Source organism: Maylandia zebra, linkage group LG16 (assembly GCF_041146795.1).
Source record: "Maylandia zebra isolate NMK-2024a linkage group LG16, Mzebra_GT3a, whole genome shotgun sequence".
Taxonomy (NCBI): Eukaryota; Metazoa; Chordata; class Actinopteri; order Cichliformes; family Cichlidae; genus Maylandia; species Maylandia zebra.
The window spans coordinates 15,396,248-15,415,034 of NC_135182.1; the positions used below are offsets into that span (position 1 = coordinate 15,396,248).

The following is an 18,787-nucleotide window of genomic DNA, read 5'->3' on the forward strand; positions in this document are numbered from 1 at the left end:
GCCTAATATAATGTAATAGTGGCTTATTTTTTATTTTTTTTGTATGTGCATATGCATGTGTGCTCTCACTGGTTCCTGTGTGTGGTATCCCAGTTCAGTCAATAGTGGCAAGCGAAAGGTCGGGGTGGAAGAAATCATGCACAAAACCTGAAATTTTCTTAACAGAAGAGTCTGTCTCACTTGGAGCTGTGATAAGGGTAATATGCCAGGGTGCTACAATAAATCAGTTTTAAAAAGACATGGGGAAAGATATAGAGAGCCTAGCATACAGCTAGATGAAAAGTTAGTGGGAGGCTGATACATAAATCCGCATACAATGATGCAACTCTGGTCTTAAGCTTCTGTGTCTGCCTGAGGGCTATGATGGGTGTGACCAAGATGCTGCAAACCAGATCCTCACACTCTTCTCTTTTCAAGAGGAAAAAAAACAATATACTGCTTGGTTATCCTCACTGTTGACCTTTTGATGTCTAAGTCAATATTGTGTCTTTTTTTTTCACCACCACTCTCAGGCTTCTTCCCTCTCCTGCCCACCTTCCCCATATCCCCGGTGGTGACAGAGACGGAGGACACAGGGGTCTGTAATTAGTTGGTTGACCCCGGGGTTGGGTTGTGTGACCCCGGCAGCCGTGAAGCGCAGATCCAGCCTGATCAGATGAGTAGTTCTGAGGGATCAGTGGTTGAAAGACAGCCGCCTCCGTACCTCGGCCAACCCAGTCACACTAGCCAGCGCAGCAGCGTCAGGCACAGTTACAGGAGCCCGGCCGACGAGCCCAAACAGAGTCACAAACACCTGTATGGGGTAGACTACAAACATACAGACACATGCTTTTCAACATCCACAGACACCGATGGGGCTGCAAAACAGACTACCTGCCACCATTCAAGGAAAGGAAGGGAGGAGGGGGGCTGACGGGTAACCCGACCCAGGTAGGGGAAGGATAGGGAGGGAGGGGACGGGAGGTGAGGGAGGAGTAGTGCTGGCCCTTGGTCAAGTGCCTTGTACTCCACAAACAGGCCGCATCCAGTTACACTTTACCTGAGAAGCTGAGCCTGAGGAGAGGATTCAAAGAAAAGCTTGTGGACCTCCCTCTCTTTGGTGTACTTTCTTTGGCGAAGAACTACATTCTGATTTCTTCTGAGTGTAAAACCAGGGATTTAGTGAAAACAAAGGCCAGTTCACATGTGTAAGTGCTGCACAAACATTATAATAGCTGCGTTACTGTACGTACGAGCAAGACTGAGGATTGGTAAATGTGGCTCAGCTGCCTGCACTGCCTCCGCAGCTCACCACACTAATTAGAAGCGGCGAGATGGGAGAAAGGGAGAGAGTGTCATCAAGGACACACTGGGAGACGTTCACCTGAGACAGCTCAGTCACTGATGCTCCGGGCACATCAGTATGACCTGAACACCGGCACTGTTTGAAGTTGTGACAGAGAGAACGAGAGACAAAAGCGTCTGGATCTAACTGTAGGCCTTGGGGGAATAAAGAGATGGGAAGAAACAGAGAGGAGGGAACACAGAGTGAGGAGAAGGAAATTCGCTGGAGAAAAATAGGCAAAGAGGACAGGGAAGAAAAGCAAAGGGAGAGCACTTCCCCACTTTCCTGTGTGAAAATTGAGGCCTGCTCTTTAGGACACTTATTATTTAGTCTCACTTTCTGTTACTTATCCCTCATTTGTTTCTACCTCTTTACCTCTCTCAAGTCATCATGTTTACACAAGCTGTTACTGCCATTTCCCCGTTGTCTAACCCTCTGCTGTTTTTCCTCTTTTTTTTCTCTCCCCCCTCTTTCTTTGTCTTTTCACTACTGGTTGGAAATCTGGAAGGCTTGCTCATCGGCGCCAGCCTCTGTTAATCCCCTCCCAAAGCACCTTAGCAACGCTAGGAATTTAGAGATGCTAAAAAAAAACCACACGACGACAACGACAACAACTGTTCTTAACACTGGGCTCATATTGGCAAGAGTGGCCACATCTTGAGATGTGTGTGTGTTTTCCATAAGTAGTTCAGAACAATCTGGATGGGTGTGATAACCAAGGATCTCTCAAGAGTGTGTGTTTGTGTGTGTGCAAGTGCAGAACATGTGGGTCTGAACGTGTGCACAGAGTGGGACTGCGTGTCTATGTAATATAGTTCCTATATAACAACCAGCAACCTGGTAATCACAGCATGTAGTCACCTGAGATACTTATTATCTAGTCTCTTTACATGTTCCCTCTTTGTCTGTACCACGGCACAAGCTGCATGCTGCTGGATGAGCGTTTGTCTTTGTGTGGCGGGCTGCACACACCTGAACAAGTCAATGAGAGGCTGAAAACGAGTGAAAGAAATATATAAATTATTACAGACTGCAGTGAACAATTTATGTTATTATGGGCCCAACTTTGATGCTAGCAAAATGCATTGATGAAAAAAAATCAATAAAGCAAGGTTACAACACTCACAGCAATTACGACGTCAGTTATTTTTCATTTATTGGCTTTGTGATTTTCACACATCAACACAGATCACCCCAGCACCTTTCGCTTTCTCTACCCAAAATCAATTACTTAGGGGCAATGGTAAAATAATTGAGGGCGCATTTAGGCCTTGAAATTAATACATAGTTTAAATGTTAAAACTTTTCTGTAACTCCTCACTTTGAAGTATTAATTTACCTCTCAAATTGAATATGAAAATAAATGACGGAAAGCACAGTATTTTTTTTATTCTCAGGCTGTAATAAGATGCAAGAGTTTATTTGGTATGTACTCTTTATTCCCCCCCCCCCCCCCCCCCCCCCCCCCTCCCCAGCCATGGGTGGCTGTGTAAGCTAACAGAAAAAACAAACTGCAAAATGCAAGTGCATAGCACACGTCTATCTCATAAGATGACTTTTAATCCATCAAAAGACAAAACAAAACACACGGAAAAACCTGATAATAATAATAACAGTAGTTACTTTTCTAAAGCAAAAAATATGTATATTACATGGCGTATACACTCATGCACAAGAAAGATGTTAATAAGAAATTAACAGCATATCCAAACAATACATGTTTATTATAGGGGATTGTGTTCAAATGAAAATGACCTGTTTCATCTGATCCTCTGTTCCTATAGTGGCAGATCTTTACAAGGTTTCTTTTGGGCTGGTCAAACAGCACGTTAAATACACTTGAGGCTGTAGAAAGATTCATTACAGGCATTTTGACGGATTTTACAAATCTGAAAATGCAGCGGGTTCTTGGACAACATGCCAGCTGAGGGACTAAGGGTATTAAGACAGTGAAACTGGCTCCAGTGAAAACCACGAGGGAAGGAGAGCTGCTGCAGTCAATGCAGTTTCCTTTTGTGTGTGTGAGTGTGCATGTGTGTGTTTGTTTTTGCTCAGATGGGCAAAAATATGGGGCTAGGATTGTTTTGTTATCCACAATTTTAAGCTAAAAAAAAGCCACACGATCTGAAGTCATACACTTTACTTGGATACAAAACATTGGGTGACAGGAGAAAGGGGTTATGTAATTAAGGGGTTTCAAGAAGGTAGCATCACAGAGGAAAGAACGAGTTAATGGAAGAAATTTGGGGTTCTGACAGTTGCTGACATTTTCTGAGAGGTCTTTTCGCCCGCACCACCTATCTCCCAGTGCTCATGGTAAAGATGGCCTGCCAGTAAAAGGGATGAGAAGCTATCTGTAAATCACAGTCTCCCCACAGTGATCCAGTTCAGCTGGTCATAGACTTGATGGCCATTGTCCTGGAAGACAGATAGAAGCACAAAAACAAGGAGACAAACAGATATATGTTACTAATTTGTAGAGGATATCAAAAGTCAGTAAAAGTAAAGTTATTAGCAAAAACACATAAGTATGTGTATATATATATATATATATATATATATATATATATATATATATATATATAGATATATATATATATTATAAGCAGACAGAAACACATAGAGTACATGTACATTGTCTAATCTGATGAATGGTTAAATGCATAGAATATATATTTGCAGAGAAATTAATCAAATTTATCCCACACCTTAAACAGTCTGATGGGTGACAACAATCTAATGGCTGCGGAAACAAATTGAATAGGGTTATAACCATTAGGAGCAATTTATCTGTACCTCTCTGACATTTTCCGGTGACATACACATCCTTCACTTGTTCCAATCTGACCTATCTAAACGACCCAGTGTTTTGATCACTTGACCCAGCAGAGTTCAAAGGGCAGCCGGTTCAAACGGCTATCAGTGCGCTGCAGGTTGCAGTGAGCATCATAAAACTGCTGTTTCTTATCTGAACTCTTTGACCCCTCATTAACCCCTCTCTACTGCTTTGAGAATTATCGCCTGCTGCACATTTGTCGAGGCGGTGAGAGTCACTGAGAGTTTGTGAAACACCGAGCTAGTTGTAACATTTATAAGAGCAAGCATCTTTAGCTTCACTTTGGCAACGCAAGGGTTTTACCGAAATGGAAACAATAGCATTGTAAGATGCTCGCGGCGCTAACATATCTATGCTGCACTGAGGTCATGTGGGAAGGGGAAAAAAAAGATTTCCTTAATACCAACTTGTGAGTTTTGACATCTTCAAGAAAGCTGTGCGAATAATAAAATACTGTGAAGTGAAGAAATATGACAAAGTTTTGATGTGCGGCAACCTTATTTGCATGATTTAAAGGATCATATTAAAGTTAAACAGCGGAACTTTCCCTGTTATAATTCAAGCCTGGATATTCACAGGCACCCAGAAACTTTTAGTGACAACGCATGAATGTGGCATAATGTAAGCGGTGGTAATACTCACTGACTTCAGAATCACAGTTTCAGCTGAGGCTGATGGGAATGCCGTTATTTAGCGTTAAATACATAATTTGGTCTGTTAATGGCACATGATGAAAAGGGAGGGGATTATTTGATTTATTTGATGGGAAATATTGCATATGAGCCACATGACTTATCAGCCTCACTGAAGGAAAACATGGGCAACCTACAGATTATACCTACAGCAACTACTAAGCCATGGAAACCCATGTCACAAAGCTCCCTGTGCACAGTTTTTGTGCTGATGTTAATGTCAGAGGAGGGTTGGAGCGCTGCAGTTATCGAGTCAGTAGAGCACTGGTGATTTTTATGCACTATACGCCTTAGCACTCAGCAACTCCGCTCTGTGGTCTGCCACTTCATGGCTGAGTTGCTGTGGTTTCTAAATGCTTCCACTTTGCCATAATACCACTTACAGTTGATTGTGGAGTATCTAGGAGGGAAGAAATTTCACAAACTGACTTGTCGCAATGGCGGCATTCATTTACAGCACCAAGCTTGAATTCAGTGAGCACTTTAAAATGACCCATTTTTTCCACAAATGTTTGTAAAAGTTGACTGCATGGCAAGGGGCTCGATTTTATATTCCTATGGCAATGGAACTAAAAACACCGGAACAGAGATGTGGCACAATACTTTTGTCTATATAGCATACATTGTCTGAGAACCATGCATCATGGCATTTTGTTTTGCAGATGAAAATATGTTATTGGACAGCTAAAGTCTCTGACCTGCTGGTGCACTAGAGGAAAAGTCAGCAGAAAGCAACAAAAAGACTACGGAGAACATGAATTTTTTCTCAAAATTTCACCTCACTGCTTTTGTTAGACGGTGTCTGAACACCACCTGACATCGTCTACTATGTAAAGAGCATTGAGCATAGAGCATCTCTATGTGTGTCCAAAGCTTCAAAGTTTGTCTCATTGCTTTGTGGGGACCAGCTGGGAAAGAAGAAGCAGTGCTTCTGCATGTACTTGCTTTTATTTTTAAATAAGACTTCAATCAACCTCCTGAAATTATAAGGTTCTGTTTAAAAAGAAAAAAAGGTGTTCAAATGGGAGAGAAGAAAAAACAAGATAATAAGTAGGCTAGAAAGAAAACAATATTATTGTACTCAAAAGTACCATTACTTTTGTATTAAAAAGAACTTATTAGAGTCAAAATGCTTTCGAGAGTTTTATAGTTTCCAAATGCTCTCTTAGTTTATTCCCCCACCCCCCAAAAAGACTCAAGGTTATTGCATATATTTAGTGAGGGACAGGAAGCCACTTACCGTGCTTTTATTAACATTCATTCTAAAATCCCCTTTTCTCTCTGGAGCACATGTAATAGTCTGACTGTTGCTGCCAAACAACACTAAGTTTGCTTGTCTTGAAGAGTCCATGAAAGAAACTCTTTGTGGAAGCACTTCTGCTGAGAGAGGGGGAAAAAAAATCTAACAGTAAACGATTCTTCCTTCAAGAGCGCAAACAGGAGTATTTCAGAGGACACTTAAAACTTATCATGTGGCCTTTCCTTGTTGTTGTGTTTGGAACAAATAGGTACTGAGGTATTTTCTTATTTGAGCAAAGCAACACAATGCTTTTGCCTGAGAAAATGAGATTAACTTTTAAAATATCTGGGGGTTTTTTCATTTAAAGAACAAGATTATTTATTTTTAGCAGCAAATAGCTGATTTTATTCATGTTAAGGAACAATTTCTTCATTTCAGAGCCTTAAAAACTTCCCTCTACATCTGTTCACCCATTGATGGATTATGGATTTATGTCAGGTAACAAGGAAGTCTCCAAGAGAAATAATTTCCTTGCACGGTCATAGTAAGTATGACAGGACCAATATGGCAAATGGGTAAAGTTGGGCTTAAATTCTTAAAGGGCTGTACTTTAATACAAATGATATTTTCTTAAACCCAAACAAGTTGTTTTATTATCTAAACCTAACCGAAGTGCTAGAAAACACGAACTAATGAGGAAAAAAGATATTGTTGTTATTGAACTGCAAAGTCCACATAGGGTGGAGGTCAGGGTTAGTGGATGGGTCAACAAAACACTTTTTTATTTCAAAATGCTCTTGTTTTTTTAACTATGTTCCTTAATCTTAACATGTTTAATATAATAAGCTTGATGAACAAGGTCCTCTGCATTACCATAATCCTAACTAAGTTGTTTCGTGTCTCGGCCTTTGCAAACATAGGCAGAAAACAGATGAACCATATTGTGCTCTAATGGGTTGTGTTCAAAGGGGTTAAGCTGGAGGACCTGTCACTGTGCTCGCCAAAGTAATTGCTTACATCTCCTTATGCTGCTGTAATCACTAAACAACTCTGACAGGGCAAGAGTCAAACAGTCAGGGAGACTGTAGAGCAAGCCAGCTCTTACTTTTATCCATTTTAGTTGTGGTAAAAGTCACAAAGTCATATCTGTGAGGTGAGAAAAAATTAAAGAAATATCGCTCTGTATAATGCAATTTAATTAAACAGAGACACAGTGTGAATGATTAAAAATGACCATACAGTTGAATTGACACTTCTTTAAAAGAGTTAAAAAAAAATTATATGAACACTATATTCTTCAAGAAGATGGGAATTTATTGACTGTATCTGACTTTTTAAGCAAAGTCGAAAGAATAAAATGCCTCCTGAAAGGACAATCTGATGAATGCCTGTAAAGGTTATACAAGTTTTTCTTTGGTCTTTATTTTTGTCCTAATATAGCTTCAACCTAGGGGGTTTACTTAGAAGTTGTCTGTTGTCTGGCAGATTTTGTTTGGGCCTGACTTTTGTGCCACTTTATGATCGTTCGGCAGTTATTTGATTAATTATCAGAGCACTGCATGCACAGGTGCTTGTGAACTAGGCCTTTACCCCAACGCTGAAATCTAACATAAAAGATAGGATAATTAATTTTTAAACTCTAAACCAATCACATTACTTCACTCCTACCACTAAAAAAGTTGTGCCAGTCAGAGTGGCTCGCCACATTAAAAGATTCCTTTTAAGTGCTGTGTGCACGGTGGAGAACTTCGAGCCCAGAAAGCATGGCACAACAAATCTACAGTCAAAGTGTTTGTGGAAAAGGTGAAAGCTCAGTCATGTCATGTTATTTAAGTATGTTGACACTTATTCTTTGCAACACAGTAATCCAAAAATATACAGAACAGTCAGTATACTGTATGTAGTTTTGAATTTGTTGCAGGTATTAGTAACATGACATCAATCCAATATTTCTAGAAATAATTCTGCATCATATTTTAGCGTGATTAAAATTGTATTTAATAATAAAGCATGAAACACTGCTTTTGCCAGAAAAGTTGAAAAAAGGGTTATGATGCACAGGATTAATGATCTCTGAGTCCCCCTTCACAAACTGGCAGGTTACTGAATATTAATCCAACAGTATGATGTGTTTGAAGCTTCAGTCTGGTCTCATTTCCAAGTTTGTTTAATTAAAGGTAAACACAGTAGATCATTGTGAATGATGACAGTTCTCAAACCAGAAGCTGTATGTTTATCATTGATGATAATTCCCTGCTGCCATCAGAGGGCAACAGGACAGGTCGTTTATTATATTATTTAAGTAACCCAAGGCGGTTTTTCACAAGTACTGACTGCTCTACCGTACTTCTGCAATGCATATTTAAATTTTACACAGTAGGAATGTTTTTTTATGTGTCTTGCATTTCTTATTTTGGACTTCCTATTTTGCTTGCCCCTGTTTAAAGAACCTGCTGAGAAACCCGGTTTCTACCAAAAATATCAGTGAATAGCTTCGCTTCATTTAGATGTAATGCCCACTTGTTTGCAAGTCTCCCACCTGCATGCCATGTACCAACTCTGAATTTAACAGAAACAGATGGAAAAAGCAGGTGTTATGTTAGTTCTGCTGCTAAAATAAAGTGCCAGTACCTGTGCAACCTAAATTAAATACAGCAACTGCCTGTGTCCTTGGATTTAAACTTATTCCTAACAACTTTAATACAGTTTGCTCCTGAATTTCTGCCATTAGGATTTTTTTTCCAGTGCGCGAAGTATCAAATTTCTACATGGCAGATAAGTCTCAGGTAGGATGATGGGGTGGCTGGTTTGGTCTTTAATATAAAAGCCTTTGACACACAGAATCTATAAATCATTTAACTCTAATTGTATATGTTGGTATCTTTTACCCATTGCTATGAATCTTTGCCAGTCTTGACTAAATCATGCTAGCCACCTATACTGTGGCCACAGTGGAACATGATGGAAACACAATATCAATATTGAAATGTTGATATGGTGAACAATAGGAAAATGAAATTCACTGGTTGACAGTTTGGTCTGCTGCTGTCGTGGTGACAGAAACTGTTGACAAAAATGTAAGTCATTAAGACATTATTTTTTGTAGAAAGTGATCAAATGTATTGGTGTGATTAAAGAAATTTTTAACACAAGACATTTCAAGAGTTTTTTTTCCACGGGCAAGGCTGGAGGAGGCTGAGATTGTGTCTTTTGTAACATTTTGTAACATTCTTTCAAAGTTGGATTCATGAAACTTTTTTCAGATGGCATTGGTGAAGATGTAAAATTAAAAAAAAAAAAAAAGAATACGCAGAAGAGGTAACGGTGTAGCCCAGATGGGAGGGTCGAATAAGCTTTAAAGATTTTAACTTAAAATTTGCAGTAGTTTCATAAATGTCACTCCGTGTTAGACTATTTTTATTAAACGAGAAGGGATAAGTCCAGATTGGTAAAGGGAGACTGCAGACTTGTGACTTTTGTAAAAATCCAGGCTACCATCTTGACTAGGAATCCTTAAACACTTTCATTCAGTGATGGACAGTGAGACCACTCAGTATGCTGCACCCCACCCCCTTAACTTGCATCTTCTACAGACTTATTCTTCCCTTTCTCCTCCTTCCTCCCCCCCCAAAATCCCCGGTTCCTGTGGAGTGGCAGGTTTTGTGTGGTCCCCAGCACTGTCCCGTTTTTATCTGTCCTCTGACGGGTTACCCCGGTCCCCCTCGCACCTGCGCCGCTCCCAGGTCCCTACAGGAATGCGCTGGGGCTTGTAATCGCCTTTGTGGGGGCCATTGAGTTGTACGGCTGACTGAAACTTCCCAACCTCACAGCGCGCTGGCCGCTGAATGGGACACAGCGTGGGGCGGCTCTCCAAACCGCGGACCCTGCCAAATTCCTACAGTGGCGCTCCACAATCACTCCCACACAGGCCCCGATATACCGCCAGGCAGGAGGGACGGGGAGGGGTCGGGATGTGGTGGTGCTGATTGTGTGTGTTGGATAGACACATGGAAAAGTCTACATTTAGCTCCAGACAAGACGGACACTTTCTGCGTCGCCACTCCGGATGCACATGGCGCCCCCCCCCCCTTTTTTTTGTTATTGTTATTGTAATTATTATTATTATTATTATCATCATCATCATTATTGTCACTTTGTGAAGCTGTTACAGTAAAGCAATGATTTGGGGTAACAATAAATGAAGAAGATGTATTTTAATATCTCACCTCTTAAAAAAAAAGTTCCAGTGCAGATGCTATTCCAGCAACGGTGAAATCTGGAAAAAAAAAGCAAATAAAAAAAATGCGTTTGGTGGATGTTGTGAACAAAGTTTCAAAATAAAGCAATTTCTCATAACTTTTAGTACATTTGTGCCGCGTTTCGGTGCATTAGGTCTGTGTGCCGGCATATAGCGTGGTAGCTGTGGGTAGATAGAGCAGCACTGCAGGATTAAGAGGCAGCAAGATTGTTAAACATGTCAACGTGTAATTGCACGATAAGGCCCTTCCGAGGAATTCATTGGCCCAGTTGCTTTCTCTATTCCGCGCTAATCTCGCCCGGCACATTCGCTCTGTGCAATCTGTCTCCATAATCTTCTGTGACAGAGCGGGCGACGAGAGCAGGCTGCTTGGTAATTTTTTTTAGGGAAGGGGGGAGACGCAGAGAAAATATGCAGAGGCGTGATAAAGTGACGCTAATTATCCCCATTTAGGACAGGGAGTGCAAGGGATCGGGGCTTTACGAACAACCGAGTGTGCGCTGGAGCTGATGGCCTCCTAGCACGGAATATATCGGTGGCTACAAGATAAGGGTATCGCACGGTGGAGAGATTTATTGGCCAGCCAGCTGTACGTGCGCGCACTCACACAAACACACATATACTCTTTCTCCCACACGCGCGCGCGCGAGCGCACGCAGCAGTAGCAGCAGCAAGCGCCACATAGCCTGTATCCTTTGCACCCTACACTTACCCCCTCTTCCACCTCAAGGTGTAATTTATTCGGGTTAAATTTGCCAGAACGCTCCTCTTTTTAGCCTGGCGATGCGCCGTGACGCGCTCCGCCTCTCCGGGCTTTCAGTGTTAATCCGCATCTCTTCACATCAACAGATAAGATAGAAACAGATGCAAAAACACACGAGGAGGCCATCCCCTGCCATACGGTGCACGCTGTATTGCGGAGATGTCTCCATAGATGCAATTGCTTTCGGGTTTTGGAATTTCAACTAATTTCCAGACATTGTTCCTCTGATTTTTTGCCCCCTAAAAGATTAATGCGCAGCCAGACGTTACATGCTTTACTATGAGGCCTAACAGGTTTAATTGACATACCATGCAAGTCTTCATCAGTGTGAAATAGGCCCTTTAACTATGTATTTGAGATTAATTGATTTTTTTTTATGCCTAAGCAGGCATAAATTCCCCTCATTTGCATGTGTATGACTATTAGGGTATCATATGAGGCCTACAGGCGATAAAAACGGAAAATCTCAAAAACATCTGTGGCCTGTCTTCAGCCTAATATATACATATATTTCTTTTAGATTAATGATAATTATAAAAATGACTCGGGCATCTTATTCAAAATGCAGGTGTTTTTGTCAAAGGTACCAAAACCGGTCCAAAATCAAAACACTACATCTGTGAAATTCTGATGAGTCATCACCAACTCAACAAGCTACTTGTCTGTAGAGCTGTGACGAGTGGAAGTCAAAATTCAGTCCGAGCAACAGTTTGGACACTGTCAGGTTTGTGCGTCTGTTTTTCATTTAAACAGAGATTTTTCTCCTTTAATTACAATCACGGGTCGTTGGTTCACTCTCAAGTTTCAGTGGTTTTTATCGAACATGAAATTATTGTTCGAATCCCAGTTTGTGCCTCACGCACTTTGCCCACACCCCCTTTCACTTTCCTGCTATTTTGCTCGAGAGTAAAAGGAGCAAACAAGTCCCCCACCACCTTGCTGCTTCTCACATTATGGGAGTAAATAATTAGAATAAAAGCCAAGTAACATAGATTGCATTTATTTGTTAGACGAGTGATCAAGCCTCTTTAAGTGCCGGTTCTTTGATTAGCAAGCTGATGAAAATGCAGCTAAAGAAATTAGGATTCTTGTGAATCCCACCCTTTTTTTCTTTTTACCCTCTGTCGCATTCTAGCTTATAACGTAGAAATCAATATATATAATCTAATAATTCACATATATTATCTGACATCACCATAAAAATAAAGCTAATAAGAGAAGTGAATGCAAGATGAACTGATGGTGCAGTTCGGGTGAAAGATTACTGACAACCCAGACTTCGATTTTTATCCCCTTATTTAAAGAAACAAATAATTTTATCTTTAAAATCTTTTTCTTTCTTTAAGAAATTTTTAGATAGCTGTTCTTTGCTATCCCTGCCTTATTCTTTTTTTATAGTGTGTTCAGAACAGAAGCTGTAAAATTGGAATTTTAAAAAAATGCATCTCAGGAGATCAAACACATGTTAAAAGTGATTAAATAAAAAAAGAAATAGCTTAATATTTTCCTTTAAAAAATGAAATACACAGTGGAGAAGTTGTTCAGTTTTTAAGAGCAGTTTATACTAAAAAAAAAATCTGCTTTCATCGGAAAAGAAATGAAATTCTGGCGCAAGTTTCCGTAAAAAAAATTGCAATTAGACACACTGATTAATATAATAGTAGAATAGATAATGAACTAGTTTCATTTAGAAATATATATATATATATATTTAAAAAGATTTAAGCTGCTCTTGCTAATAAAGGATTAAAGGATTCACATCTCATACGGTTTTGAAAGGGGAAAATGACATGTGCTTATTACAAATATAATCAAATTTCTATTCATAAACGAGAAGGCTTCGTTCATAACACTAACAGGTGGCTGTCATGCTAAATGTTCTTCTTGTGCGTTATGTCATCATAAGTTTTCAAAATATTCAAAATCAAGCTTGTCCTTTTATATTTATATTAAAGGAGAACGCGGGCCACAATCTGGGCCTGCATTGAATATTTAAAAAAATGTTTTCATAGTATTGGAGCCTGCGTGCTACTGAAATAGAGAAAAGCAAACTTTTTAAAAACAATTTATGGACACGTTTCTAAACATGAAACTTCAGCTTCTAAAACAGCATCCTGTTAGTGAAATGGTTCCCTCACAGCCCTACAGGCTGTAGCTTTTACGCGTAATTACGCACAAACAATTGGACCATTTAAAAGCTCGAGGGATCTGTCCACCAGCGTCAAAATTTAAATAGAAGATTTTGTTTTTTGTTTTTCGTGAAGACTTCTGATTCTTGTTACCTAAAACAAAACAAAACACTTCCGTAAGACCACTGTGAAAAATAATCAATCTAAGACGTTCTCTTAAGAATCAAAGCAACATCTTGTGAAATTTATTCAATTATTCTTCATTGCAATATCAGAGCTTTTCGCTCGCGGAAAAGCACTTAAATTACAACAGCGGTTGCCCGTCATCCTTTCAAATATTAAAATTATTCACAATTTACAAGAATTAGAGTGTTACAATAAAAAGAGATGATTTCCAAGAATTATGACACAGGCTTCTGCAAATGAACACAAATGTTTAAAGAAGCTGATTTTCCCATATCTTTTAAAGCACTTTCTTATGATTATGACACTTATCTCATTTTCAAATAACTTACAATAAACTCCCCCCTCCCCACCCCCGACCCCCAAAAATGATGAGACAATTGAAGCAAATCTCCCCAATGTGAAAACCTGGCGTAACCCTCAGCTAAGACTGTGAAATAAAGGACAAAAAAAATAAATAAATGATAGCACAATAACCAATATCTCAGCATCATATTTGTTATATAATTCCACTGGTGGCTAATCCAAAAAAAGCCGAGATGAATATGCTATTTACCCTTCATTTACAATATCATAAACATTCTGTACAAAATGCAGGTAGTTCTCAGGACCGGGGTTATTTTAGAAAAGAGGTAAATATTTGGTTATGGTTCGTTTGCAGTTTTCAATTATTCTATGAGTTCTAAATGTGTGTTAGCGGGACGGTCCCGTTCACTCCAGCCGTGGCGCTCTGGTAATGCTGCGGCAAGGCATGGAGTCTAGTTTGCATTGAGGGGTCCCCCGGCTCTCCGGTAGGTAAATACATGCTTATCATCTCTCTCAAGTCTCCGGGGCAAGGACCCCGTGAGTGTGTGCTGCTGACGGGAGGGCTTACACTCGGCTCCGACTTCACCAGCGACCCTAATGTCCCCATGGCAGCTGAGGAAGAGACGCCGGAGCTCTGGTGCTGCGTGTAGGTGATCCCGCCGTAGCCGGATGGGGAAGCGTTCATGTAGCTCTGAGAGTTCGAGATGGGGCTGTACTGCAGGGCTGTCATGTCATAGCGGTGCATGGGCTGGGGGTTGTGTGAATGATGGTGGTGTGAGTGGTGGTGGTGGTGCGCTCCGCTCCCCGGGTGCTGGCTGTAGGCTAGCTGAGCCTCCTGCATCATCGCTGCGGCCGCCGCGGCAGCAGCCACCTGCCCCGAGTACGCACCGTTCGCCCAGCCGTTCATGTGCGCGTAGCCGGAGCTGGCGGAACCTCCGTGACCTCCGGGGCTCTCCAACCTCTGCCCGACCCCGGATGAACCCATGCCAACCCCTAAACCAACTCCACCGCCACCGCTCGGCCCAGAAAGAAGTCCACCAGCAAGGGAATATTTGTCCTTTTTCAGCAATGTCTTGGTCTTCCGTCTTGGTCGGTACTTGTAATCCGGATGCTCCTTCATGTGCATGGCTCGCAACCGTTTAGCCTCGTCGATGAATGGACGCTTTTCAGCCTCGGACATCAGCTTCCACTCGGCGCCCAGCCGCTTGCTAATTTCAGAGTTGTGCATTTTGGGGTTCTCCTGCGCCATCTTTCTCCGCTGCCCACGGGACCACACCATGAACGCGTTCATAGGTCTCTTCACCCGCTCCTGATTCGCTTTCGACCCGCTATTCGGCCCCGTTTGCCCCGTCGTCGTGTTCGTTTGGGGGCCGGGGGAATGAAGGTCAGTTTCCATCATCATGCTATACATTCACCTGGTTTTTAAACTTCGCCACCAACAGAGAAAAAACAAGTCACTTTCACAACAGGTCAGGCGCACACAGGTACGGGTGCGCTCGAGATAACTGGGCTACAAAATTAATATTCTACCCCAAATTGAAATAAACACGTGATGAAAATTAATCCGAAAAGGCATATAAAATGTTCTCCAACCAGCAGTTCGCCCTGTTTTCGCCTGGGCTGGTTCACATCCACTGTGATAGAATGCGCATTTGAGCCACTTTTCCTGTCGGAGTTGAGAAGTTGGTTAAAGCGGCGGCCATATGATGAGCACTGACAGCGGTTAAATGAGCCACAAGCGGCCAATGAGGCTCTAGCAGCGGAATGATTTGCATGGCGTTTGGTCAGGTGACTAGAGGACCATAGAGGAAGAACACACCGGAGGAGGAGGAGGAGGAGAATGAGGAGGGAGAAAGGAGGGTCAATCCCACAAATAGCACGAGGCATTTGAAATTTCCAAACACGCTCTCGGAGACTTCATCCACAAAAATAACGAAGATTTGTTAGCACTGATGTAGCGGCCAAACAGTGGGTGCAGTCTGTGATTAGGATGAGTCAAACATCTCAATTTATTTATATTAAAAAAAAAATAGGTTAGACTATGGCTGCTGATTTTTTTTTTAAAGAAGGAAGAAATCAGACAGCTTATAAATTAGGAAGCATAAAAGTGTGGGTAAAATTCTTTTTTACCTTCAACTTTCTTCCCAGATTTGACATTTGCACAGGATTTGCAATACACTCTGCCCCCAAACTAGTCTCAGACGACTTGATGCTGAGCAAGCGCCTCAGATATCAAATTTTAAACCATCTCTCTCTCTCTCCCTCGCCTGTGCCCCCTTACCCCCACCCCCTCCTCCTTCCAGGTATGTAATTAAGGTTTGAAGTAATAGCAGGTGTCAGATAGAGAAATTAAGCGCATTTATAGCTGAAAACTATTTGAAAGAGATTTGGTTAAAAGAAAACTCTTGGTCTGAGAGACGAAGCCCAAGAGGATGGATAGTCGTATAATGACGTGAAATTGCCGGGGCAAAGAGCCATTATCGCCGTCTGCTGGTGACGGTGAATGAGTCCTGGCCACGCGCCCGCGTGCAGCTATAGATGAAAAGAAATACTACACGTAAACTGTCATTTTTAGTGGATATGTTGTGGGTCTGTTAACGCCTCTTATTTAACATCCAGTCAGGTATTCCGTTTGTTAAAAAAAAAAAAATACACGAGAGGGGAAAGCGGTCTGTGTCTTCGAGTCCGCGCATATATAATCCAGATTTCACAGCTGACCTCCCCTGAAAAGCCCAATCAACCTCTAATTGAAAGGGAAAACGAAATACCACTTCCCGCGGCGAGACTAACGATTTAATCATTCTATCGTTCTTTTGCTGTTTTTATTTTAATTGGAGCTTAGCTTGATATGGTTCTCTGTTTAGGACCAGAGGGAGCGAGATCACTCGGACGGATCCGGGCGTTTTTGGTGATAGGGTTAACTTGATGTCACGGTGGTCAATAAACGGTTACAGCGGTCCAGGCAAACGTGGCTTAAGGCCCGAGGGAGATGGCAATGTAATGATGACACCCGGAGAGCTTTGGGGAGGTGAGTGCGAGTGAAGCGATCACACACACGCACTCATAAAAAGAAAAAGAAAATAAGAAACCAATTCTTGTCTCATTATACAGATACAGCGATTTGTCAGTATCTGCTCAATATTAAAAGTCTAATTCATAAAAACATTTAACCTTCTTTTTTCTTTTTATTTAAACATATTTTTAACTAAATAGTGTAAGCACACATATAACACCGCTAATATTAAACCGGCCTATTAATAAATGTATTAAATACATTTTCATGCTTTTCAGATTTCTTAAACCTGCCTGGACCCTGCCCTGACACGACTCTGCTTTAATTCACACCAGTGCTGCAATGCATCAATGCATCTCCAGCAGTTATTTTAAAAAAGTCGACATCCTGATGAAAAGATTAGAATTGTTATCGTTAGCTTTCTTAAATAGCCAATAGTAAGAGAAAATATGACTTCTACTATTACTGTCACTCTTGTTAGAATCATACTATTATTGTCGTTATTTATTCTCCGTGCTGAGTGTCTTTAGGCTTGTACGCACAGGATTAGCCTTTACAGTGACATTGGGACCCTGGTGGCCCCTGTTTACTTTCTCTGTCATTCCCCGTCAGTCACTCCTCTTTTAACAAACCTCCTTTCAAACCTCCTCGCTCCTTTTGTGCGCGGCCTTTGTGACGGGTTGTGTGCGCACTGTGATGATGGTGCGCGACTGGGGCCAAGGGTCAAAGCGGTTATCCAACCCTCCCACCCTCCATGGCCACAAGAAAATAAAAAATATATATAAAGTGAACAATTTTAAATAAATACACACAGCTTGCGTGCCGACTCCTCGAGCGCAGCGGCCAGCGGGTGCTATTATGCTTTTTATTTTATTTTTTTATTTTACTCTGCGTCCAGGAATCAGTCCCACGCAAAGGAACCCCTTAATTAAACAAAAAATAAAAAAATAAAAAAATCTTTTGACCGATTATATCTGGCTTCCTCCCTTTCTTCTTCTTCTTCTTCTTCTTCTTCTTCTTTTTTCTTCTTTTTTACCCCTTGATGCAGTTAACCTGAGCGGGGACAGCGTTTTTACACGGCTGTGGCTGTGCCCGAGCAGTGCACAAGAGCCGGCGCTCGTGGAACTGGATGGCGTTAGTTTTAAGGAAGTAAAAGGAGTCCTGAACACCAAGGACACAAAACGTGGAGCTAATTATTCAAACGAGTTTAAGAGACAAAGCATCTGCTCCTTAGCCTTAAATTACACATCCTAAATCTAAAGATGTGACGGTCAGCCCCCCCGCCCCCGCCCTCCCCACAACCTACGGAAAAGTAGAAACACCAAGACAAACATAGAGTCCTGAGTGAAAACAGGCTGCCCCTGGATAGTCTAATGCGTCCCCTCGTATTTTACACCATCAAACAGTTATTCTTGTTTACGGCGAAACAAATGTAGGCGCCGGCGAACCACATCCGATCTTCTTCCCTCGGAAAAATCTAACTGAGCTGGTTGAAGAGCAACTTGTAGGATCATGAAGCCACAGTGTGAGCTTTGCGCAGCCCCTTGTGGAGCTCACTTGTTCCAAAATAAAACGACAGCCTGCAGCTGGAAACACATATTATCTGCACTGCACTGAACACAAACGCTCCGAAATAAAGGCTGTCAACAAGACATTTATTTCAGCAAGCGGAAACGCCGAATTCAGAAAGCGTTCAAATTCGCTTCACTCTGTTAATATTATAACAATTTTGAGAATTAATTCCACCACGCGTTAAAAAGGCGATTTTACGCACAACAGACAGTTTAACTACAGATTAGATGTATATAAAAATGACTTTCTTGCGTAAGGAATTGTAATATGCAAACTTACGCATGTCCCCCTCGTTCCCTCTACTCCAGACAAAGTGGGAAGAATTCTCCCTCCATGCTCCTAAAGCCGTCCTAAACCCCTCCAAAGCTTCATGTAAGACCGCTACTCCCACTACAATCTGGCCGCTCGAGTGCCAAGGCCATCCGTGCCCGGTGCCCAAACCCACCACTCAACACACACTGAGGGGCAGAG

At 41.5% G+C, this 18,787-nt stretch overlaps 1 protein-coding gene across 1 annotated transcript; it reads right to left on the minus strand.

The window, feature by feature from the left end:
• Positions 1-2,827: 2,827 nt before the first annotated feature.
• sox1a (SRY-box transcription factor 1a) lies at positions 2,828-15,583 on the minus strand. Its single transcript, XM_004551260.3, has 3 exons — positions 14,300-15,583; positions 10,319-10,368; positions 2,828-3,742 (listed from the first exon to the last, which is right to left on the minus strand). Exons 1-2 carry the CDS (start codon positions 15,140-15,142, stop codon positions 10,348-10,350), a joined length of 864 nt encoding a protein of 287 aa, XP_004551317.1. The 5' UTR covers positions 15,143-15,583; the 3' UTR covers positions 2,828-3,742; positions 10,319-10,347.
• Between the last annotated feature and the right edge of the window lie 3,204 nt (positions 15,584-18,787).